This window comes from Dipteris shenzhenensis, chromosome 9 (assembly GCF_047967505.1).
Source record: "Dipteris shenzhenensis isolate YYH24624 ecotype China chromosome 9, Dip_SZ_1.0, whole genome shotgun sequence".
Taxonomy (NCBI): domain Eukaryota; kingdom Viridiplantae; phylum Streptophyta; class Polypodiopsida; order Gleicheniales; family Dipteridaceae; genus Dipteris; species Dipteris shenzhenensis.
The window spans coordinates 50,705,584-50,731,888 of record NC_141604.1 but is presented as its reverse complement, the minus strand read 5'-3'; the positions used below and the strand labels follow the sequence as shown (position 1 = coordinate 50,731,888).

The following is a 26,305-nucleotide window of genomic DNA, read 5'->3' as shown; positions in this document are numbered from 1 at the left end:
CAGCCTCCATTGTCTTCCTGTGGTTCGCCAAAGTCTTTCACAATATGTGGCATCTTGGTAAATGCATGAAGCTGGTAGCTACGCTCTCATCGCTTAATAGCATCCCATTGGCAGGAGGGGATGCAACGGGCAAAGCGAGCTACCTCATTTCTCTCTAGCCTGTATCTTACTTATGTGCCAAAGCGTGTACTGAACTGAAAGCTACACAAACATATGTGCTTGCATCTGTGAGTGTGTGAGATAGAATGCCGGATACGGTTGCAACTGGTCTCCCTGCCAACTATTGTTACAAAAAGCTGAGAAGACAACTGTAGAATCTAGATGAAGGGATGTCCCCTCCCTTGAGACTCTAGCCTGTATCTTACTTATGTGCCAAAGCGTGTAGTGAACTGAAAGCTACACAAACACATGTGCTTGCATCTGTGAGTGTCCGAGATAGAATGCCGGATACGGTTGCAACTGGTCTCCCTGCCAGCTGTTGTTAAAAAATTTTGAGAAGACAACTGTAGAATCTAGATGAAACATCCCCCTCCCTTAGGTAGAGATGGAGGGAGACAGGCTGCTCCTCTCCCTATTTGAGGCTCAAAGGGCCTGCTGGCCCGGCTGAGGCTGCTGGAGCTGAACTGAAGGTTGCAGAGTTTTGATGCAGGATGCCACGGACTGAAGGAAGGTGCTATGTCCATAACTAGACTAACTAGGGCCTAACCAAGATGGACTGCCAACCTATGATCTTGGATTTAGCATAGAGTTTGGATTAACCTTAAGGTTGAGACTAGAGCTAGTGCGCATGATGTTAGTCTAACAAACACATGGCTATTCCAAGATCAGCAGAGCGAATTAGGGAAAAGTGTGCTTTTAAGTAAAGCTAAAGTTTAGGGCAAATTGCTAAAGATAGCCAGTGCTGAGTGGAGCCCCTTCTGGACGTAGACCTGTGGCAAGGAGCGTGCGGTATGGGATGCATGTTTTGACCTTGAGGCTTGCCAACATCCCCACAATGGTCTAGACCTCCGGGAGACATGGCTGGGAGCTGAGTTGCTAGCTCGAACCCTATGGGTTATTTTACAGGATTGTCCCATGATTTCGAGAACTGTGGCTTGGAGTTGTAACCCACCAGGGTTTAGACATTTACTTGACCTGGTTGGGGGCGTTTCATTTGGTATGACAGCCAGCTTCGAGCTTGTAGAGTTCCCTTGCTTAGGGAAAGTGCAAATTCCCTCCGGTGTGCTTATCCTTGTGAAGGATACACATGTTCCTGGCAGAAATAGCTAGAAGAGGATGGAGAAAATCCTAGTTGATCAAGCAAAGAGGTGAGCGAGACTCTTTACCTGTGCCAAATCCAGGTTTCAGCCTTGGAGCAGCATGGGTTGGCGTTGGAGGGAATTTCAAAATCACAATCTTCTAGTATGAGAACAAGTCTCAGCTTGTTGTACGGAGTTCTATACGCTGAGAGTTATTCTGAGCGTTGCACGCAATCTATGGTAGCTATAAACATACCAGGAGATGATTGCAGTTCTAAGATTCCATTTAAAGCCAATCCATGCTGCTCCCAGACCTCAAAAAACGTCTAAACCAGGCGAGGTACAACTCCAAGTCGAGAGTCCTCAGAACCACCCCATGGTGGTTGAGCTAGCAGCCCACCTCCAAACGTAGGCTCAATACAGTATTTCGAGCCACCATCTAGTTTGAGGTCTAGGCCACCGCGAGAGCTAGCTAGTTGGCTTGTCTCATGCCCACTCTTCGCACATGGAGGAATGCATCTGCAAGACATTTAACTATTCACATAAATCAAATCCACGTGCAAAAACATAATGATACTTGTTAAGCCGAAATATACTTACAAGTAATTTTTGTCCAAGGCAACTTATCATGCATGACTACTCGCCTTACCATCTCCAACCGTTGGACATGAACATGGTGCTTCATCCATGTGAGGCAAGCAACTTTCATTTCAAGTAAATAATAACAATGTTCCATTTGGAAATAACATTCAAATAAAATTCCATTAAGAACATATAATAAATAAGAGCAATCAACCTTAAAGTACAATTCAAGTACTTGCAATAGGACAGGTGAGGTACTTGCAACCTTATAATGCAATTGAGGTACTTAAAATCGGTCAAATGAGAGCCACCCATCCACTACTATTGGCTAAGCTAGTACCTACTACAAACAACCCACTTAGGGGCTTAGCACATGGGAAAAAATAGGATGGGAATGGGAAAAGGTGGTCCCAAGTGGTCCCATGCATATTTCTATCCTATTCCCATCCTACCATGTGCTAACAAAAAAAGAACTAGGGATGGGTTTATGAGGAAGAGGACACATGGCATCATTTCATGTGTTTAAGAGGTGGGGACCTTGTGGGGACAAGGACACATGTCATCCTTCCATGTTTTTGAATCCCTAAAAAAGGGGAACCCATTCTGGCTGCTAGGGTCTAGAGGTCATGGTCCAGGATGGGAGAAAAAGTGGCTACTCCCATTCTAAGGGGCTTAGCACATGGGAAGAAATAGGATGGGAATGGGAAAAGGTGGTCCCAAGTGGTCCCATGCATATTTCTATCCTATTCCCATCCTACCATGTGCTAACAAAAAAAGAACTAGGGATGGGTTTATGAGGAAGAGGACACATGGCATCATTTCATGTGTTTAAGAGGTGGGGACCTTGTGGGGACAAGGACACATGTCATCCTTCCATGTTTTTGAATCCCTAAAAAAGGGGAACCCATTCTGGCTGCTAGGGTCTAGAGGTCATGGTCCAGGATGGGAGAAAAGGTGGCTACTCCCATTCTAAGGGGCTTAGCACATGGGAAGAAATAGGATGGGAATGGGAAAAGGTGGTCCCAAGTGGTCCCATGCATGTTTCTATCCTATTCCCATCCCTCCATGTGCTAACAAAATTACTCATTGCTTTCAATGTAGGGACCTTATCATCATTCTCTAATATCAATCCTGTAGGAAAATTCGAAAGCATGAAATTTGAATCCCACTTGAATTTCTTACCCATCCTCATGAGACCATGACCATTGGAAGCCATTGACAAGAAGTCATCATGTATTTTTTAGTACATTGAATTCTTTGTGCCAAATGCAAAGTCAATTCCATGGAGATACATACAATCTCCAATTAAACATCCATACATAGCATTGAACCTAGGACCCACTCTGATGTCTTGGATTGGTAGAGAACTATACATATAATGGGTGATGAACTTTGGTACTTTGTTTTTTTAAAATAAAAGGGACAGCATAATTCATGATAATATTATCAAATATACTATGGAGAAACGATAAAAGATAGTGCCAAAGCATGCATACCAACATCTTATAAGATGTCCTTGATCTTCTCTTGTGTAGGACTATCCAAAACAATTGCTACAATTGTTGGGAAGCAGATATTAACATGTCCAAGGAAAATAACTAACTTTGATAACGACTTCCATGCAAACAAAAACACATTCTACTTGCTTTTCCGCCCAATGCCTTTGGTTGCCATTGAGATCTTCCATGCTTTAGAGCTTCTATGTAGCCTCAATCTTTTCCTTAGAGACAAGTTGCATAAAATTCTCTCTCTCTCTAGTCAACACTTGTTTAATGGTGAAGTCTATCCACCATGGGCAGTTGGCGAGCTTTGATGCATGATTAATGGATACATGCAAAATGTATGATTTACAATTTTTGTCTACCCCTTGCATTATTTGGGCGTATCGAAGATCCTTTTCTCTTTCACGAAATGAGAGAGGTTTGAGAACAATCTTACAAACAACATTATAATCAACTAACACATCAATAGCCTAACAAGTGCAAATGTCTAACACATGTGCACTTCTTAAAAAATTTGCCTACTAGTCTCTTGGTAGGCAACCAATCTCTTGTTGGAGACTACTTTTGCCTACTAGTCTCTTGGAAGCCAACTCCTTTCTAAAGCTCTAGCCCCAAAAAACCATTAAGTCCCAATCTTGAGAATCATTGGAGTGTCACATTGCTTCTAATTAAGAACAAATTCTCATCATACAAAGGCTCTAGGTGCATCCCCAATATGGGTTAGTTATTGATGCCAAAAGAACAATCCTACAAATTCGCATGCTTGCATAAGCATGTATCTTATCACATAGTAGAAAGCCACATGAGGTTAATTGTTAATTAATTATTAAGGATAGTGTAAATTGCACTCTTCTAAAATGACTATAAGAGTATAGGGATAATTCATAATCCTAACCCTTTCCCTAAGGCTAAATATGTATACATTCATCATCATGTTCAATTCAAAATGGTGTATAGTTAGTCATCTCTTATGCACTCCACTCTTTTAAGGTCGATGCTATGTTGGTGAAGTGGATAAGACAAAGAGAGTGTGAGTGAGGTAAGGTTTGAGGAGAAGGGGAGGATGGAAGACTGAAAAGAGAGGTAAGGATTGCGACAGAGGTTGGACAAATGTGTAGTTGTTAGGAAATGTGATGGGGTCAAAGTTCAATTCAATATTGTACGAGCGTGCAATCTGTAGCTATTATGGAGAGATATTTGAGTTGGTACTTCGTAATTAGCATGAAGAATTTCCATTCTCCATCATCCAACACTTGCATGTGTGAATCACCTTCACCATCACCCATTTCTTGCATGTGTAAATCACCATCGTCCAACACTTGCATGTGTAAGTCGCCATCACCATCGTCCAACACTTGCAAGTGTAGATCAATATCATCCACACAAAATTGCTCATAACGTTGAGTTGACTCCCATCTCATTTGTATGATTAATTGAAATTGTTTGATGTCTTTGCTTTTCTTGTGCTATCATTTAATTGCTTTAAAGGTTGCTTTTAGGTACCCTCATTTTCTTTAAAGATGTTCATGTATATAACCACCACCACGAGCAAATATCATATGTAATGCAATTTACACAAATGGTATAGGTTGATATCATTTGTAACATATGTACATAGTTACTGTGTATGACTATCTTGTTGATAGGTAGGGGTGTTGCCAATTAATGGTGTGAAAAGGTGTCACAACAACATGATGTGATATTAATGAGTGGGCAATTGTCCATATCATGAGATATGAGTAGTTGCTATTATGGATACTATGAAGAGCCATGTATGGCTGTGAAGTTGCTTCGTATAAAGAACCAAATCTTACTACCATTCTTCAATAAAGGTGAATCATGCATCTAAATAAATCCTATTACATAAAACCAAGAGAACATTTTATGTAGACGGTTGGGTCCACCACATGATATCTTCGATTTGTGATTTGCAAAGTGAAAATGATCCAGCACTTATTGTGTATCTTGTTCCTAAATCTACAATTTGTTATTTTCCACAGTTACTCAAGCTCTTGTTCTTTCTTTGTTTGTTGTCCATGAAAACATGCCTACAACTATGTTAATGTGATATGCAAAAGAGCAAACATTATGTAATCGCTATGCTGTCCCTCCATTGAAAGTATATACTAAGGATTTGAAGGAGCACTTTCATCTCATGAATGGGAGTGTCGATCTGGCCAGGAGATATTTGCTATGACATCCCTCTATTGGAAGTATCTATCAATAACCTAAAGTAGCACTTTCATCTCGTGGTGGATGGGAATATCAATCTTTACTAAGAGATAGGAGTGGATGAAACTGCTATTTGAGATCTACTGGTGGGCTTCAAAATGGATGGCAAACAACACTTGTCTTTCAAAGTTAAAATAGCGGCAAGGAGAGGTACTCATACTAGCTTGCAAAGTGTAGGAGAGATTGCTGTTACTTCACTTCTTGAGAAGATGCCTTAGAATAATTCTCTCCATGTTCTACACCCCGTGGGTGGAGAGAGTTAGTGAACTCCCTCATAGCTATAATGGCTATGTTGTCTTTGAGTTCCCTCTGATGCCCAAGGGTTCTTCAATGGCTAGAATGGACCAAAATGTGGATGGGCATGCTTGGACAAAGTACTCAACTTGTACACATGAATTTTTTAGTGTAGTTGTCATGATGAGTAGATGTTCAAGCTACCTAAGATGTTATAATGTTGACTAGTCGTATCTAGAGCAAATAGGTGCATTCAATGACATAGAATGGAAGGTAAATCTCAGAAGGCCTCCAATGCTAGGTCTAACAAGACTAATTACTATGAAAAGAAAAAGGAACTGAATAAGTCCAAAATGGTCCATCAGCAAGGTAGTCATCAGCTAGGGTACATAAAAGTCCCAACAAGCAGAACGATGGGTATGAGAAGGTAGCTATTTTATAATTCCATTGAGCCATGTTGTCTGTAGAGAAATAGCCATCCATGATGCGATTTGGGAGATTAGGAGAATTGAAGCCCATATTGTTGTCACACGCTCTAGTAGAAGATTTGGGGCTATGACGAATAAATTGTGGAGAACTGCAAGCCATGATATTGCCTCACCACTATAGGATATTAAAGGTGGGGAAGCTAATGACTTTTGTCATGAATTTTGGAACGTGTGTTTTGTGGTGTTTGTTAATTGTCCCTTTTGGGGATTCAAAGGAACTCTTTAGGGATTGTGAGGGGAAGTCCGTTGCGGTTGAGGTCTCTATGTGTGCCTTCATATTTAGCATACTAAGTCTTTCTGTATTGACTGACTTGTAGAATAGAGGAAAATTTGACCAATTAGAGATTCAAGACAGCCATCCTCCAAATTCTTCTCTAGGGGAAGCCATGACTTTGGGAGGGGAATGTAGTATGGTTGGAAGGTAAAAATAATAGATATCTTGCAAGCAAGGATAGTTGAGGAAGGATTGGATTGAAGAGTTGAAGTATGGAATGAGGAAATGGATAATGGTCAAAAGATTATAAACCCAAAAGATAAAAGTAATTTGAAACCCAAAAATTTTGAAAAAATAAAGGACATCCCAAAAAAAACTATGGGACATCAAAAGCATCTGCATCTCTCTCTCTCTCTCTCTCTCTCTCTCTCTCTCTCTCTTTCTCTCTCCCGCACACACACGCGCGTGCGCGCACGTGCTCACGCACACACACAAACACATTTTTTGTGAAAAGTAGTATCTCATTTGAAAAAGAAATGTACATTCATGCGTGCCCCAAAGTGGAGCAGCTACTACTAAAAACTAAAAATAGTGATAAACACTTCCAACTAAGCTAGAGAAAGATATCCAATAGAATGCGCATCTTGTAGAACTGTGGAGGGAGGAACAAAGGAATGATAAAAATTCACCAAAAAGTGCCCATACAGTCAAAGGTTATGAGCATGATATAATGACCACAAAGCCCAATAGCAACACTAGTAAAAGAATTGAACATATCTGGTGTAGAGGCATCTATTTCAAACAACCAAAACTTCCTACCTATAGAAATCGTGGGAAAACAAGCATGAAGATAAGCCCCCCGTCTGGGAAGAAAATCACAACAACTATTAGGGTAGGTTCAAAGTAGAACCTAGATGCAAGACTGACTCCCTCGTCTGCGAAATTGCAAATTGATGTGCCTCTTGGTGTTCTTGTTCCACCTCAAAATGGGTGGATTCCTACATTCATCAAGAAAATCCCATGTCTACAATGCCTAAACTTTGAAGATGCAATGCATTTTATAGTATTGGTCCTTGACCAATCTATAGCATAGGATCCATTCTCTCTCAGCCTATGGATTCAAAATATTAGTAATCGGTATCTAGCAGAGTCTTTTTGTTGTTGGTTGCCCCACATCCCTTATCGTTCAAGATTTTCCTATTTAAAGTCAGATATCTCATTGGGACTTTTAGGCACCACCTCCCTTGTCAACACTTTCAAGTACCCCATCCACTAGGCTACAAGCAATGTTTATTGCCTTATACGAGGGGCACACGAGGGGCACCCAATGGAAATTGTCTTAGCTTCATAATCATTATTTATTTCAACCTTAGGTCCATTTTTGGTTCTCTTTGGTTAGGTTGATTACTTGGCTACCTTTTTGTGCTCAGACTTTGGCGATTCATTATTGTAAAAAGCTTAGGTGCTCCCGCATTTTGGGACTCTTGCCTCTTGAGTTGGCCACATGTTTGTTCGATTCGGGCTTTTGATGTCCAAGCTCCTAGGGCTGTTTTGGTGGTTTTTGCCCCACAATGTTTTGAATTTGGATGATTAGAGATCCATCTTTGCTTGAAGCACTACAACTCAGCCCTTGAGGTCCACATTTTCTTTCATGATATGGTTCGGGTGCTTGATTATCACCTTGGCTTTGTGTTTTCTCCTTTGGATCACTTGCTTGGCCTTGGAACCAATTTTTTCTTTGATCCCTCCTCTTACCACAAAACAGATTTCTTGCGAAAGGCATTCTTTCACTTTTGCCACATCCCCTTCCATTGCATCATGTAAGGCTATGCTAAGCCTTTTAATTTTTGCTTATTCCTGGTACAATATAAATTACATCATGCCAAGAGATTGAAAATTCTCTTTTTCCTATGCCATCACATTGATGGCTTGCTGCAAGAGTGTTCCATATGAATGGTGATATGTTTTTAGTTCCCCCTTGGTGGAAAAAGTGAGGTCCATTCAAGGTATCATTGGTGGTGGATCGTCATAGGGTACCCACAACTTGGGATGTATATTGTTGAGTGGGGTTCCACTTATTTTTGTGTGGAAGACCTCTCTTCCATGATTGGTTGTCTTCCCTTATCAATCTCTCTTTTGACTTTTCCTCTCTTTGATGGGGTGGCACTTTATCTTTCTTTGGGTTGGTTAGCTCTCCTAGCTTTAGGTCCGATTCATTGAACAGAGGGTCTAGGACATTGTTTAATTTGTTTAGTTCCTTTCATGGAATGCCTTTACAATGCATCTGTGAGTAGGCATAGCTTTGACATGCCTTTTCTTACCTAGCTTGAGCTTCTCCACTTGGTAGCATTGCCCAAAAAAACATTGTTGCTGTAGCCGCTTCAGCGCCGCATCATGTACCAACTACCTTGGAACACACATCGAATGTCTCTAGTTGGATGTGCTCCTATTGACAGCCAATTAGAGACTACCAAGCAAGTGTCCACAGGAGCATTGAGTACGAGGGGGTCCCAATCCCCTCACCTCCTAGCCATGCATGCCTCCCTAGTCTCCCAAAAAGGCCGGTGGGATAACTGATGAGGGTCCAAGGGTCCTTCATATGCAAGGAACCCACAGTGGTGATTATGCTTATGGGAATAATACCCCCAAATCCACGTGTCATATTTGCAAGACCTCCTTTTAATTAACCATGCTCCACACCCAAACAAGGGGTGGTCACCACCTCCAACAACTTTGACAAGGATCAAAAGTAGTTGTTGTTAGATTTCAATTGCTTCACTTTACTTGGGAATCTTTGGCCTTGAAGCAAAGCTCCATCCAAGAAAAGCTCATCGTATCTGGCATTCGCTAGGTTTTCTAGATCCTTGTCTTCATTGGGAGGTCTGAATGCAAATGTCACCTCTACTTTGCTAATTGAAATTCGCTTTCCTACAACTCATAAGGACTTTATTGATTATTCATATATATATCAATCACATCCTTTTCCATGGTGTAGCCCATGACTTGTTTTAAAGGAAGTTCCTAGAACTCATAGGTGTCCATTTTGTCCAGCCAATTTATAGATGTTGGGGACAGTTCCTTTGGTGGGAGCTAAATGTCGATTGTCTTGCTCTTCTCCATCATTTTTTTTCTTTGGTGCCAGTGATTTGTCAATCTTTGTTGCCAATGCCTTCATCATGAAAGGGACACCCACAAAGTAGTTAGTCTTGTAAGAAAATAATATGTTTGTGCTCAATAGATAATAGGATCTCGTATGCAAGAGAGAAAAGCAAATAGTATGGAGAATAAAAAAATTGATTACTGCAAAACTGATACAATAGATGGCTCTGCCTCCCAGCCGTGTGCTTCTGTGAGAGAAGCTTCGATGGCGTGCTGGAAACAGTAGAGGATGGAGGCTGGATGCTAAGGAATCAGGGTTGTTGTAGGCAGTAATGAAATGGGCTTCAGAGGCTTGCTCTTATATAGCCACCAGTCGTAGTTGGTTAGACCCAATTGAGTGACCGACCCAGTCCGCCCAAAACGGTCAACTGGGGGTCGGCCTGAAATAGGCCACCGACCACACGTTCGGCCCAAAGCCATCCGGGATCATCTGAGGCTCCAAACGGGCCCCGCAACCCAAGAGTGGGCTGCCCTGGGAAATGCTCAGTCTACCCTCAGTGCGGTCAGTCATGGGATGCCTTCCCGCACTTGCATGTAGCCTAGTTGGGAGTGTGCCAACTCCGTCCAGCCATCAGGCCACACATGGCCCCCATTTGGTGTCCAAACCAGGACCTACCGGATAACTGAGCTACTCAAATGCCTTCTCCTCATATGGGAGGCTTACAAGTAGAGTTAGCTGGTTCTCGCGTAGTTACACGAGAGTGGAGCATTGATATCTAACACCCCCCCTTAAAGTCCACCCACAAGAACTTACTTTTTCGGCCCAATGCCAAGTCGATGAAGATGCCTCTCCAGCAAGTCTCTTCCAAGAGCCTTCGTGAACATGTCCGCAGCATTCTGTGTAGTCGAACAGTACACCAAGTTGACCTCTCCATCCATGATGAGCTCGCGTACAAAGTGATATTGAATCTCAATGTGTTCTGTGCGAGCGTGGAACACAGGGTTCTTTGCAATTGCCATGCAACTTTTATTGTCACATGATAACTGCGTAGGCTTGTTATGCACTACATCCATGTCCCCTAAAATCCTCCTCAACCACACTGCCTCGCAAGAAGCAAAGCATGCTGATTTGTACTCAGCCTCCATAGAAGAAAGAGCAACTGTGGGTTGCTTCTTGCTGACCCATGACACAGCTCCATATCCAAGTGAGAAACAATAACCTGTCACTAATCTCCTGCTGTCCACGTCTCCTGCCCAATCCGAGTCACAGAATCTGGTCAAGATGTTGTCCTTGGTATAGGTGATGCCATAATCAAGTGTGCCTTTGACGTATTTCAGCACCCGCATCCTTGCCCTCCAATGGTTCTCCCGGGGCTTAGTGGAAAACCTACTTAGTACACCAGTCGCAAAACTGATGTCCGGTCGCGTGTTGCACAAGTAAATCAAACTGCCCACAAGCCTTCTATACTTTGCTTCGTCCACCAGTGGTGATGAGTCCTCGTTTGAGAGCTTCACATCAACCTCCATAGGGGTACTAACTGTCTTGCACTCAGCCATGCCAAATGCCTTCAGTATCTCTCCAGCATACTTCAGCTGTGAAATGAAGATTTGCTTTGGCTCTTGCCAATCTTCAATCCCCAAACAAAAATGCATCAGTCGGAGGTCTGTCATTTCAAACTCTCTTCCTAGCAAATGCTTTGTCTGCGAGATCTTCTCTTCATGGTTCCCTGTTATGACAAAGTCGTCCACATAAAGGACCACGATCATACACCTGCCTCCTTCTCTGAAGATATACAAATTTGCATCAGATGGGCTCCATCTGACTTGATATCTGGCACATAAAGAACATTGGACAACTTTTGACTTGAGAGCAATCGTACCTTTTCCTTTTGCTGGACATTTTGCAACATTGCCGACTGCTACCAGGATGTCATTCCCTACCGGTTGTAGAGAGGTATACTAATCCTTCTGACTGGTCATGTGGCGCGATGCACCACTGTCAATAATCCAAGGTTCATCCGCAGGTACATGAATTGCCTCCGTGCAAATCTCCTCAATTGCTACGAACAGCTCTACTGGTACTGCCTGCACGCTGTTGCTGGACTCTTTCTTTGCTCCGTTCTTCTCATCTGCAATCTTCTTTCAACACTCATTCAGCTTGTGCCCTGCCTTGTTGCAATAGAAGCACTTGATCTTCTTCTTTCTCTTTTTATCATCACAAGAAGATGGGTTACCAGAGTCCTTACCCTTACCTTTCTTTGATTCAGCATAGAAAGCTGAATCTTCTCCAGTCTTGTCTTTTGACGCATCTCCTCCTCCAGAAGCATTGTGCTGAAATCCTCAAAGTTGAGGGGCGGATTTCTGTTCTGCGTATTCAACGCTGTAACAAGACTGTCGTACTTTGGTGGGAGAATCCGTATGCAGCTTCGTGCTAGATTCTCGCTGGTGATGGTGATGCCAATCGCAGTCATCTGATCGTGCAGATTCTTCACCTTGGTGATGAACTTCTCTGCCGTTTCAGACTCAGACAGTTTCTCGTTCGCAAGTTGAGTTTCCAAATTCTGAATCCGTGTCTGATTCGTGATCTCGTACTGATTTTTCAAGACCATCAATGCCTCCTCCGCTGTGGTGACATGTTGAATTAATGCCATGACAGAATCACTTACACTGCAGACAATAGAACACAGTGCATCTGCATTTCTTCTTGTCCACGTGAGAATCTCATCCGCAGTTGGTACTATCTGTTGTGCTGCATTGGCTGGATTCAGTCTCAGAACCGGCTTCAAGTCCACCCCAGTAGCAGTATCCCAAAGCTCGTATGCGCTTAGGATGGTCTTCATTTTGAACTTCCAGAGTGGATAGTTAGTGCCGTCCAACTTTCCGCTTTCGCTGAACGGTGGGATTCGCAGTCTTACGGGCTGGGCCATCTCTCACAATCTGCTTGCAAACAGAAACACACTACCAAATCTTCTTGCTAGAGCCCAAGCTTTGATACCATGTAAGAAAATAATACAACGTCTGTGCTCAACAGATAACAGGATCTTGTACGCAAGAGAGAAAAACAGATAGTATGGAGAATCAAAAATTTGATTACTATAAAACTGATACAATAGATGGCGTTGCCTCCCAGCGGATGTACACACTTTCCGAGCAAAAACCTATGAGCAGAAAAGTCCGAGCGATAATTTTTGACACCAACCATGCTTGTATATTTCTCAAAGGAATATACAATTCCTCTTAATTTCTCATTTATGGAACCATATACTTACTTACTTTTCATTATAACACTTATTTTAGAGAACATCATCTATATATAAACAAATAGTGAACACTTCAGAAACTCCTATAAATACCTCCCTACCATACTCTGTTTTGATGATTATGGTAATTAAATCAATTTAAAAGAGTTTCCCTAATCTTTAGCAATCCCATATTTGAAGCTCCCATATAACAATGTATACCATATTCCTTGGATGAGTAGGAAAAAGATATTGGAAACTCATACTTGAGGCCATTATAATCGATCATAAATTAATATCTAATACATTATCAAATATGGGAAGGCAAGGAATGAATTTTTAAAATATTCCCAATTCTCCAAACCTAAGTACTTTTAAGGAAATGTGGTCTCTATTAAACTCCTTCCTACCAAAATATGAATTAGGGAGAAGTTGTAACTCTCATATACATCTTGAAATTTTTACTTTTTATCTTTTATAACTATGAAAAGTATAATTTTAAGCCTACCATTGCATAGATCATGAAATTTTGAACGTTCTTTTTACAGCTCCTCAATCTGAGATAAGGAGCAAAAGTTATAACTCCTTCTGCGTAGGCTCTCCAAGGGTATTCTGCCAACGGAATAGGGTTGGGGGGCAAGCTCTTCAAACCATATTTCTCTGGAAAAATACACATAGAGGGTCTATTAAAAAAGTATTATATTATTTTCTTAGGTTATTTTGAGGAACTATAAAGAGGATATTTGCTCAAATTTTCATGATCCAACCAATGGTGAAAGGAAAAGAAAGGATTTTTGAAAGTGATAAAATAAGTCACCACTTGGACATTATATATGTATATTATACAAAGGTATATTTATATCTATATCTATTTATTAGTAGTTTATATTTACTTACATATTCCTTGAAATAATTTGGATTTTTTTGCTCCCAAAAAATGACTTGAGCCTATATATTTTGACCCCTCCTACCTTTTGTCCGCTCGTTGCTCGGGGGTTTTTGCTCAGAAAATGGAAACCCCCCCTCCCAGTCGTGCGCTCCTGTGAGAGAAGCTTCGATGGCGTGCTGGAAACAGTAGAGGACGGAGGCTGGATGCTAAGGAATCAAGGTTGCTGTAGCCAGTGATGAAATGGACTTCACGGGCTTGCTCTTATATAGCCACCAGTCGTAGTCGGTTAGACCCGATTGGGTGACCGACCCAATCCACCCAAAATGGTCGACTGGGGGTTGGCGGTCCCGAAATAGGCCATCGACCACACGATAGAACCGGTTCGGCCCAGAGCCATCCGGGATCATCTGAGGCTCCAAACGGGCCCCGTAACCCGAGAGTGGGCTGCCCCGGGAAATGCTCTGTCTACCCTCAGTGCGGTCAGTCATGGGATGCCTTCCCGCACTTGTATGTAGCCTAGTTGGCAATGTGCCAACTCCGTCCAGCCATCAGGCCACACATGGCCCCCATCTGGTGTCCAAACCAGGACCTATCGGATAACCGAGCTACTCAAATGCCTTCTCCTCATATGGGGGCTTACAAGTAGAGTTAGCTGGTTCTTTCATAGTTACACGAGAGTGAAGCATTGATATCCAACAAGTCTAGGCCTTCACTTTCTTTCTAAAACATTAACTACTATGAATTTGAAAATTCTACACAAAGATAGAGCAATTACAAGTAGACGTGGATTTTGGGAGGCTAGGAAGGAGCGTAAAGCAAAAGTAAGAGCAATTGTGAGAGCTTAAATAGTGAAGAGCTTAAATAGTGAAGAGCTTGGGTTATCCTTTGCCCCTTCCAGTGTTTTCTTCATCATGATTGCATTCTGTCTTCTTAGCAAAGGTGAATGATGATGTCATATTCAATCTTCTGATCAATGTAAGGAGTTTTAGTATGTCATTTTGTATATCCGCTCGTTTGAGCGACCCTTTTAGAAAGGGTAATTTTGTAACAAACAATGTTGTATACGTTCGACATGTATATGCTTTTGTTGCTCGATCATTTCATTTGAGCGATTTTGTATCACCCTTTTCGCAAGGGAAATTTTATAATAAAAAACTTTTTTTTGTAATTACAAAAAAAAAAAAAAACATTAGTGGGGCAATCCATGATTATGCTCATGTGCCATTAGCCCTAGTCTGAGGTAAAACGACAACAAATTGAATCTATTAGGTTGCTTTTTGCAGGTCCCTCCACTATAACAAATTGTTCTTTTGGCCAAAGCTTCTTGATCTTCATTCTATTGACTAGTTTTGTCAAGATTTGTGTCCACTTACATACCCATGACCCGAACTTGGTTTTTTTAATGTGCTTTGATATTGGCTTATATCTTAGCCTCCATTTTATTTAATTCATTTGTAACATGCCTAGCTAGTTTATAACTCTTTCACACTTTTCAAGTTGAATTTCCACTCCTTATTACATCTAATGAATCCATGGGAGAGAGAGAGAGAGAGAGAGAGAGAGAGAGAGAGAGAGAGAGAGAGAGAGAGAGAGAGATTTGTTTTGCTGATATCCTATCAATCCAAGACACGTCATGATACATCATTAGTGAGAGTGCATGTGTGTATGCAAGCGTGGTGGTGGATGTGCACATGAGAGAGAGAGAGAGAGAGAGAGAGAGAGAGAGAGAGAGAGAGAGAGAGTTTACTGAAAGGATGGAGCCTCTAATCGGACATCATCACCCACAATGATGAATACATCATAATCCAATTGAATCATATCAAGCCTAATCTAAGGTGGAAGCTCAAGGGGGGAATGAGGCCATGATGACAAGAAGCCTGTGATGGAGTGCTCATAGTGGTCTGTGCACATGACCCGCTATGGTCTCCTGGCAACTACCCTACGTCTGGTAAGTGCTAGTGGAACCCCCGTTGGTCGTGCCCCCCATCGAGTGAACATATAGGAAATATCCCTAATCATGATCTCTGCATCAACCTGCTGTCAATTCCATTATGTCACTGACTCTAGATCTCGGCCTCACCAATTACCGTGACCTACTAGTCTATACGAAATAGCTAGAAAAACTCTGTAATCATGCTCTAGGTAGAGTCTAGCTGTGTGCCTTGACCCCGTCTCTGTATCCTAAGCGAGTGTTCTCTATGTCTGACAATCTCACTATTGAAGGAAGCGATGTATCTCTGATCGAGGTAAGAGAGGAAGATGGAGAGGGATCCAAAACCATCTCTGAATAGACAGTGATAACATCCTCGAAACTCATAATATACAAGACACCTAAAGGTGAAATGCTTCTCTAACTCGATCTCATGGCTATTCAATATGGAGTTGATATGATGAGACATAGAACTGTCCGATCGATATCCTCCACGAATATGGAAGGTAGATCTGAGTGTATCCTAGTGGGCCTCTCGCAAATCCATAGAGCTGTGCCTGTAGAAATTGAGCTTCATTTGGAAGCTCGCTAGGTGCCAACTAAGTCCTGGATATGTGTAGCAGTAAGAGGTCCTCTCGAATGATCCGATTGACCTTGTGATATGTTAGTAGCGCTGAAGGAACCTCCATCTATACCAGAATGGGAGTAGTCTATCTATGTGGAGCCCCAAGCTCTCAAACCACCTACATGTGTGAGCATAGCAACATCTCTAAATACCCTTATCTGCTAAAGTCATGCACAAAGATAGAGCCATCCATAATATTCTACATACCTGCTAGGTGAACCAAGGAATAAAAAAGAAGAGACTTGGTTCTAGGATCCTAGAGGTACGAGTGGAAGCATTGCCCCTCTAGTTGAGCAAGTGCGGCATATCCCCTGCTCAATCAGGCCTACATCACCAATCACATCATAAAAATTGAGCCAATGAAGAGAATGCTCAAGTACATGTATGATGAGAGAGAGAGAGAGAGAGAGAGAGAGAGAGAGAGAGAGATTTGTTTTGCTAACATCCTATCATGCCAAGAAACGTCATGACACATCGTTAGCAAGAGAAGACATGTGTGTGCAAGCATGTGGTCGACGCACACACGCACGCACGCACGCACACACACACATAGAGACTTTACAAGGATCAAGCTATCAAGTCCAATAATGCACCTCATGCTCACAACGTTGGAAAAGTAAAGGTTCTCATTGATGAAACACTAATGAATCATATTAGATCTAAATAACGAAAACCATTATTTTTCAACTTTAAATGAAAATCCACAGAGATGTTCAACATAATAAAGGTTATACTTTTAACATTAAATGGTCAACATTCTTATGAAAACTATTTTCACAAACTATATTAAACATAAAAAATTGTAAGAAAAAGCTTTATGACCTAAAGTTAAAATGTCCAAATCTCTTTAAACTTTCACTAGGAATGAATAAGACTAGGATTTTGAAATTTAGAGAAGAAATTACATTTCTTGAATCAAATTTCTTTAGCTTATTATATGATAGTTCTATATACTTTAAATCGATTACAAACCCACACATTGAAACACATCAATCATTAAGTTTCCCTAATTGCGTGCTCTATAAGAAGCTATAAGAACTTGTGGTAAATGGATTCAAATTAACCAAATTCCCAATATTTCAGCATGCTTTGAAATTGATATAGAATGCATAAGTGCTTTCTTTTAACAAATAGGATCATATTTTGAAATAAAATTTATTTCCAATCCTTAAACATAAGATTTTTTGCTTTTTAAGTAGTTATTTATATAACTAAATGGGCTTTGCTCGATGAACCATTTGAATAAGAACATTTGAGGATATTCCAATTTTAAAAATTGGTTAGTATTAAGGTATTTTGCTTAAGATGAAAATGTCACTTTAACTGCTTCTATTCAAATGTCTCATAGTGGTTTAGTTCTCGAATTATTTTAAATATTTCCAATCCTTAAACATAAGATTTTTTCCTTTTTAAGTAGTTACTTATATAATAAATGGGCTTTGCTAGATGAACTGTTCGAATAAGAACATTTGAGGATATCCAATTTAATAAACTTGTTAGTATTAAGATATTTTGCTTAAGATGAAAATTTCACTTTAATTGCTTCTATTCAAATGTCTCACAGTGGCTTAGTTCTTGAATTATTTTAAATATTCTTGAGCTTTTTCATGTTCCTTTAAATTATTTCACAAGAAATAAGAAAGCTTAGAAATCATGAGTTCCTTAATTGTATAACTATTGTCCTTTGAGTAATCTATTGTAAGTGAGGAGGAATTGTATCTCAAAGGGTAAACTTATAAATGAGATTGAATCACTCCCATTCGAAGGGGTATGGATTAATTCAACAGTTTGAAATGTTGGATACATCTTTTTGTTGCATTGCACCACAGTGTGACTTAGTTCAAATTATTCAAGTAGTCATTATATGTTCAACCAAAACATGATAACGAGATACATGGATTTGATCTATCAACTCATTAGGGTTGTTGGAGTCACTGTACAAAGCACCTCCATATTCTTCATATAATACACTGACTTCACTACAATTAGAATCACTAATGCATTATTCAATCATGTATGCAATTGAGCAATGTCTTAGCAAATAAAAACTAAGAGAGTAGGTTGCTCACTTTGCCATGATAGCTGGAGACATCTTTTCCTTGCATTGCACCACATTCTGATTTAGTTATCTGCAATCAAAAGAAATACATGGATTTGCTCTATCAACTCATTGGGATTCTCAAATCACTATACCAAGCACATCCATATTCTTCATATGATACATTGACTTCACTACAATTAGAACCCCTAATGCATTATTCAATCATGAATTGAGTAATATGTTAGCGAATAAAAACTAAGAGAGTAGGTTGCTCACTTCCAAGATCTTAAGATTTTAAAATTACCACAAATCTTCATGTCCTTCATGACCGTGAAACTTTGAGATTTTGATTCTGTAGTTTAGAGCATCGTTCCTCGTAGCTTGCTATGTAAACAAGATAGAAGAATTTAAGTCTATATTAGAATTTGAATAAATTTAAGGAACTAATAAGCTTAAAGTGGAAAGAAACAAAGTAAAAAACCACAATTAATTTTGTAGGCACATTGTCCACATGCTACAAGAAATTCACTTTTCTTGTTAAGGAAATATTTCTTTTGGATTTTCTTGAGAAAATATCCTTTATTACAAACTTTCTTTATTTTAAATAGTCAAGCAAAATAAAATTTCAAAACCAAAACTTTTAGTAAAAGAATCAAAATTTTAATTCCTTAATATTATTAAACTTTGGCCTATGATAAAGGACATTTGATCGCATTGAGAGTTGAGGTGTGGGTGCCCAAGGTAATTCCCCCTTATCAATAATGTTAACCTTTGCGCAAGGAAGCCTTAACGCCTGTGAATTGTGAGAAAGTCCCCCTTCATGGATGCATTACCTTTGAGAGGTACTAAATGAAGGCAAAAAGAAGAGGCCCCTTCATACCAATTTTTACCCTCATCACTAATCTATCTCATTCTTCAAGGTGTCATATAGTAATTCTCTGACTATGAGTGTTGTTATGGCCCATGATAAAATTAAATGGAAATTTCAAACTGAAATTTGCTACAACCAGAATTTCATCGTGTTATTTGCACCTATCTTGAAATCCCAAACTTAATTTCCCAACACCTCTATAAATCTCTTTTTAGCTCAAAAAGATGTCTCTCTAAATGTAAAGACATGGACAAATGAATTCATGAGCACTAGATAAACATGACCTTACCTTTACTTAAGTACTTTCCCTACATGTTTCTACCTCAAACTTGTCATGGGCAAAACAACTCAGCATCTTGCTAAAGGAGAAAAGGAAAGAATGGTAGTGGCAATATTGGCCAATACAAAAAAAGGATAAAGGAAAACCTCTCAAGGAATGTGAGATTCAACACTTCACTCCCTCTTGATACTCCTTCAATTATATGGAAAGGAAAACCTCTCAAGGAATGTGAGATTCAACACTTCACTCCCTCTTGATTCTCCTTCAATTATATGGATGTTGCCTTCTTGCCCTCAAAATTTTCTCCCCTCGCCAAGAAAAGAACCGCCTTATTAAACCTTTAGAGTATCCCATAAGTGGGCACAAACAGGGAGAGGGCTATACAACTAGCAGATACCTCAACCCATGAGAATATTGCTCATAACTTTCCTAGTTCACCTTGGTACTCTCTTCTTCCTTCTCAAAGTATGTGCCCTCCCTCCTTTAATGGTGTCAAAGGTTGATTTGGACTTTGTACCTCCACCTTTCCTATGTTTACGTCTCCTCTTTCCCATCATTGAGCTATCCTTTTGTACCTTTACCTTCCCTCGGCATGCAGTTCTTTTCTCCTCTTTCCTCCCCCTTGACTCGCATTCCCTAATATACAGCTCCATTCTTGCATTATGACATCACAATACATTAAGGCTATCCACAATAGTCTTGGAGGCACAATATAGCCACAATTACCCATATTAGATTGTGTCATCGGAAGTGACCTGCAACCACAAGTGCAGTGCAACCATAAACAATAATAACACACCGACAAATATTCCTTGATTCACACACAATAAACAATCAAAATGTGATGCCCGTCCATGTTGATGCCAAAAACTCTAGCCTCTTTAGGTTTCTCCACAATTTTTGGAGATCACCCTAGATAGTTTGGACACTCATCAAATCATTCATTCCTCCTCAATTATCACATGTTGATAGTTATAGCAAGATACCTTTAAAATAAAGAAAATTAAACATGCAGACTTGTATTAAAGAGGTGGCTAAACCCAAAAATCCAGATACAAAATTGGCCGACTGTTAGGGCAAACTGACCGCAGCCTACACTAGAACCCAGTAAGATTTATATCATGGAATGCACACCGACTAGACAAGATCCCACCAAGGGGTCCCTTTTCTGTACAATCGAGGCCAAGTCAAACATGACAACATTAGCCCCCACAAGGATCGTCTGCACCCTCACTCCAGCGCCCAGATTATTGTGAAACACTTTCTGATTTCTAGCAGGCCATGTTGACAGAAAAACAGCCGCCCTCAAGTACAGCAAACAGCTCATTAGAGTAGAAGGCATCCGCTCCAAATCCCCTAGCAAAACGGATTTCCAATTCACCCGAAATTTAGACTGCAAACCCACATTCCTTACTGCCATTTGCAATCTCGACCACACCTCTCTAACAACCTGGCATTCCCAAAAGAGGGCTCGCACTTGCTCAACTGCATGATCACACAGAGCACAAACCGGAGAAATGCTCATCCAACGGGCACATATGCAGAATCTTCCAAAGAAGGAAACTGATTTTTCCCGGCATCCTAACCCTCCAGATTTCCCTACACCTCCTCTCCCACCACTTCGGGCTTCTTTTTAAATTCCATTTGCCATTCAAAGTACCCAAAAGCTCATGAGACACCAATTGACAGTAAATAGCTTTAGCTGAGATCTTTCAAAGATTAACCCCTCCCACAGCCCATTGATTATGAATCCAAGCAGGGGAAGGGAAAGGGTTGGAAGGCCATTCCTGAGGAACATCCCCCACCAACCTGGCAAGGAGGTTGGCCTCATTACTAGTTAGCTTGAAAAACTCTTTAACCTCAGCAAGAGCTTCCAGAAACCCCCCCTGACATCCCAAAGATCAAGCCAACAGCGTACCCCCTGCCTTTGTAGGGCTCTCACCCTATTCAAGTCATGAACAGCCACCGGTTTATCCCCAACCAACCGAGCCCATCCCCACCATATATTCTGTAACAGACTCACATCCCCCCGCAATCCCGGCCGACCCTTCCAAACCACAATATCACCCAATTGCTTCCAAGACTCAACCAAACCTGAAACTCGAATGTTTGATCTTAAGCGGAAACCAGGACAGCAATTTGTAAGGCCCACCCATCTACCCACACCTTTACCACCACCTCTTTCCACAAACCAAGTGACTACCTCAACCCATGGAGCATGGCATTCCAATACCCGTGATAATCATTTACACAGGAGAGAACAATTTCTGAGGCCAACATCCGTCGGACCAAGGCCACTGTGTAGCTTAGATGCCTGTCTGAGGGGGGGGGTTTCCTAACACTTCCGGAAGTATTACCGGAGGCCTAGGGCCACTGGTGCGAGAAGCGAGTAAGACGTGCCATAAGTGTCACTGATGGTACGTAGGTGAGTGCTTGTCGATGGTGTCAACTATGTGCAAGCGGTAGATGGTGTCAACTATGTGCAAGCGGTACCAGTGCTGAAGTGATGTGACCAAGAAGAAGACCAAAGCGGAACAACATCATGAAAGCCATCCCTCGACATGAACAGCAAGGAACTTCAACCACATGACACAGGTCCGTTGTACCATGGTCAAAGTCAATCAGAGGGAAGTATTGGCACAATGGTACGCGGGATACACCTGTTGGTGCACATGGGAAGCAGTCCAACAGTTAAGAGGCATAGGTGGTGCACCAACCCTCTCAACCAACTAGTGTCAGGAGCGCAGGAGAACACATGGAGCACGGGATTCACTGACCCAGGACAGGCTGGAGTGTTGCGGAAGCCATCAAGGACAGAGGGCCCACAAACGGTGGAATGGCTAAGGATGGCCAAGGGTGCAAGAAGGCAACCAATAGGAAGAAGGTGTGGAGATTGGTAGCGGGGGGTGGAGCAGAGGAGGAGAAGGTGAAGAGGGGGAAAGGGGAAAGGAGAGGGACATTCTGGCAGGGACGAGAGGCGGGAGTGAAGGAGTGAGAGGCTAGAGTCAAGAGCTCGCCTCGTGTGTATCTTCGGGGAATGTATCAGTCATCTTGCTTTCTAATGAGTTATGCTACTTCCCATCTCTGCTCGCTACTCTAAAATCTCTTTTCGTTGTGTTCTCCTCCCCTCCTCTCCCTTCACCTGGTGAGTCGAGGTTGAGGTTTGGCACTCTTCAGTCATGTATTGCTTCCGTCATGTCCATGTCAAGTCCATGTCATGTCCAAGTCATGTCCAAGTCATGTCCATGTCAAGTCATGTCATGTCCAAGTCATGTCCATGTCAAGTCATGTCCATGTCAAGTCCAAGATGTGAACACATGTGAACACGCTGCGACTAGGTATGACCAAGGTCTAACAACTTGGCATGTTGCTGAGGTGACCATGACGTGACCCAAGTGTGACTCTTGGTGGGTCGCCATAAACTTTGAGTACAACAGATCCCCCGCCACTATCATTCACCGTCCCGGTGAATGACCTAGGATCTTGTGAGAGAAAGTTAGGTGTAAATTACAAATAAGAAAGTGACCTTGGGGTTGACATCCCAAAACTGAAAAGAAAGGGCTCATGGCCTTACAACTGTAAAACTGAAAAAAAGAAACTGGCTCATGGCCATACAACTGTAAAACTAAAAAAAAGAAACTGGCTCATGGCCATACAACTCCAAACTCCTTATTTACATGAGAATCCAAATGTACAGAGTTGCAAAAAGATATGCCGAACTAAAAGATCCAGGAGCTACTGCTTGCTGGATGAAAGTCAGGGAGGGGGAGGGGGTGGGTGTGGTGGGTGTGCTGAGGTTCCGGGGCTGGTCCTTGCCTCTTCCTCGACTGTGTCCATGAGGTTGCGGATGTCCTCATATTTGGATTTATACCTGTGGTAGCCAGACCTGTAATGTTCACATCGAGATTTGAGAGCAGCATTTTCATCTTGCAGCCCATGGAAGTTGTCCTGCAACTTGGAATGTGAAACTTGGAGATGGTCTTTTGCCTCGCGAATCTGCTTCATTTGACTCCGCACCACGTCCACCTGTTGATCCACAATATGCTTATCGGCAGCCAGTGAGGTGTATCTGTCCTGTAGGGCGGCAAGCTCCCGCTGAATTTGAGCCTGTTGGGCTGAATGGTGGTCCTCCAAAACTTTCTTGGTGGCTGTCCACTCTGCCTCCTTTGCTACAAGACTTTGCTGAAACTCGTCGTGCTGAGTTTTCCACCCAGCTTCCCTTGCCTGTAGAATTGCTCCCCACTCCGTTTTTTTCATTTGCAATGTTGTATCCCATTCTTTATGCATGCTGGCTACCTGCTTCTCATGTTCCAAGCGGAGGTGTTGCTTCTGTGACAGAAGCTTGCAAACCTGACCCGTAGTATTAAAGAGGGAGGCACCCATCTGAATGAAGCTGTCATCTATAATGCGTTGAGCCATATGAAGGGACCTTTTAACCCATGCATACCTGTCCCGATAGGTCATTCGGTCAGCCATGTCAATAAGTTCGCCATATTCCTCGAAGGCCGCTTTCATCCCCTCTTGCTCTAGGTCCTCGAGAGCTGCCACTGGAGCCAGTGTGTCGATGTCTAGGTAACAGCTTGGAGCTTGGGATACCTTCTTGTTGGAAGCGATTGTCTCTTGCAAGGGAAGTGTGAAAATTTGGTCCAAGTCCTCCTCCTCCATGCAAACAGGAGACCGCTTCCGCTTTAATGCATACAGCAGCCCGTTTGTGTTCCTGGCTCTGTTCCTCTATCTGGGCCTCATGGGTGAATAGATCTCCCGAGGAGGTTGCGAAGTAGGTATCCAACATATCATTTTGAGGAAGTGGAGGACAATCCGCTGGAAAAGGTATCTTACCCCCAGCAAAAATAACCTCGCCAGGTCGAGTTTCCAGTAAGTCCTGTCCAGCAGCCTCCATACTTGGTTCAGGGGTCAGTCGTCGAGACACCCGGGGTGGGGTCTTCGCATCACCAGTGGCTCCCAAAGTAAGATTCAAGTTCAATAACCTGTGTCGTTCTGATGCCTCTCCATCAAGAGATTCCAGGGCAGAGGTGCCTGCTGCCGTAACGGTGCCTGCTGCCGTACCTTCTGTCGAGGGATCCCCCTGAGTTGGGGGCTTAATGTGCATATCTTTGCACCCTACTGACCCTGATGAGATGATCGGAGGGGAAATGGTCATGACTGCGGGTGAGGTAAGTGGTAATGTCCTGCCATGGTGGGTGAGACCTGAGGAGGGCAGGGGAGTGACCGGAAGAACATCATCAGGGAAATCACAATCTGCCTCGAAGGGGATGGATGGAGAGGCGACTCCTGCATGAGCAACTGATGGCAAAGCTCCAGAGGCTGGCCCAAGAGGGAATGGCTCAGAAACCTGTGCTACAGATGTGGGTGGAGCAAGAGTGGGAATGGAGACTGGAGATGCAGATGTGGAGGGAGCAAGAGTGGGAATGGGGACTGGAGATGCAGATGTGGAGGGAGCAAGAGTGGGAATGGGGACTGGAGATGCAGATGTGGGGGGAGCAAGAGTGGGAATGGGGACTGGAGAGGAAGAGAGTACAGAGACTGGTGCAGCAGAGGCCGAGGATGCTGGGGCCGCACGAAGGGCCAGTGGAGATGATCTCAAGTGGGGGATCATAGGAGCGGAGGGTGGGCGGTGAGGAGAGGATGAAGTATGTGAAGGTGGAGGAAAAAGTGCAGGCGTTGCAGCCCGCCACTGGTGCAAGAGGTAGGTGAGGTGAGGTCCACAAGTACATGTGTGTGTGCTTCGGCGTGTGCGATTTCGAACAGTGGCCCGGAATGTTGAATAAAAGAGGGATGCAAAATCATACTGAGTGATGGTGAAGAGAGCATTAAGAGCAGGACGGATACCTTTCGTGATGTAGTAATGCCCGGGTACTGAATAGAAGCGAGTGAAGAAGTAGCGTGTGATCACTGCTTCTCTGCTTCCACCTTCCAAAACCTTTTTGCAATCATATCCCCTCCTGTTGGGTTTGCACTGTGAAAGGAATGACAGGAGATGTGGTGAATCGTCGGAAGGAGGCTGAATAGGGAGAGCAGGGAGCCCCATGTACTGTGAGACCAAATTGGGTGTGAGAAGCTGCCTGGAGCCCATGAACTCAAAAGTGTCTGTGACATAGTCGTAAGATCTGATGAATCCTGTACACAGTTCCACATCCACCGGAGGGAAGATGACCTTGTCGAACTCAGTTAGACTGAGGGTCTGGATCTCGGAAGATGACAATACGGAGGATAGTTTGAGGTTCGGATCCAGAAGAGGTTTAAACATAACCCGAACGTGGGAGAGGGGAGGGGTGGTTACCGAAGGGCTCTGTATCTCCGTTGGCCCACCCGACCCTTCTGAATGTGGTCTCCGTGCAGAGGGGGTGTAATCTGAGCCCCCATGGTCAGAAGAGGAGGCACTGGAGCTCTGGGAGTGGAAAAGAACCCCCCGCTGCTGTCTTGATTGCGGTGGCTCACCATCCGAGATGATAGTGATCTCCGGACCAAGATGGGAATGTATCACTGATGAAGTCGGTCCTGCTAATGAAGTCGGCCCTACCGATGAAGTTGGCCTTGCTGATGAAAGTAGCTCTGCTGATGAAGTCGGCCTAGCTGATGTAGTCAGCCCTGCTGAGGCTGTAGGCAGGGGTGAGGTCATGTGCACTGCAGAGGCTGCCTGAGACGTCATGGCGGTATAGAAAGGAATGAAGAGCTTATCTCTGAGCAACCTTGGCTTATACTTAGACTTCTTCTCGAGCATGAAGAAGAACAAGAGGTAAAGTGTAAGCTAATGACGAAGCAGGAAAGGAAGCTGATGACGAAGCAGGAAGGTGAGTGATGACAAGGCAAGAAAGGAAGC

General features: G+C 42.6%; 1 protein-coding gene across 13 annotated transcripts in view; it reads right to left on the bottom strand.

Moving 5' to 3' along the window:
• Positions 1 to 18,050: 18,050 nt before the first annotated feature.
• The window catches only part of LOC147898793 (Pseudouridine synthase family protein), a 126,400-nt gene continuing 118,145 nt past the window's right edge, over positions 18,051 to 26,305 (bottom strand). For 10 of the 13 annotated variants that reach the window (XM_087379788.1, XM_087379776.1, XM_087379775.1 and 7 more), the window contains 2 exons: positions 18,590 to 18,697; positions 18,051 to 18,401 (listed from right to left, as the gene is read on the bottom strand). In XM_087379788.1, the coding sequence (XP_087235914.1) occupies positions 18,636 to 18,697 (62 nt within the window). In that variant the 3' untranslated portion in view covers positions 18,051 to 18,401; positions 18,590 to 18,635. Of the gene's footprint in view, positions 18,402 to 18,589; positions 18,698 to 20,176; positions 20,220 to 26,305 lie in introns of those variants that run through there. The other 3 variants (XM_087379784.1, XM_087379786.1, XM_087379785.1) reach the window with 3 other exon arrangements.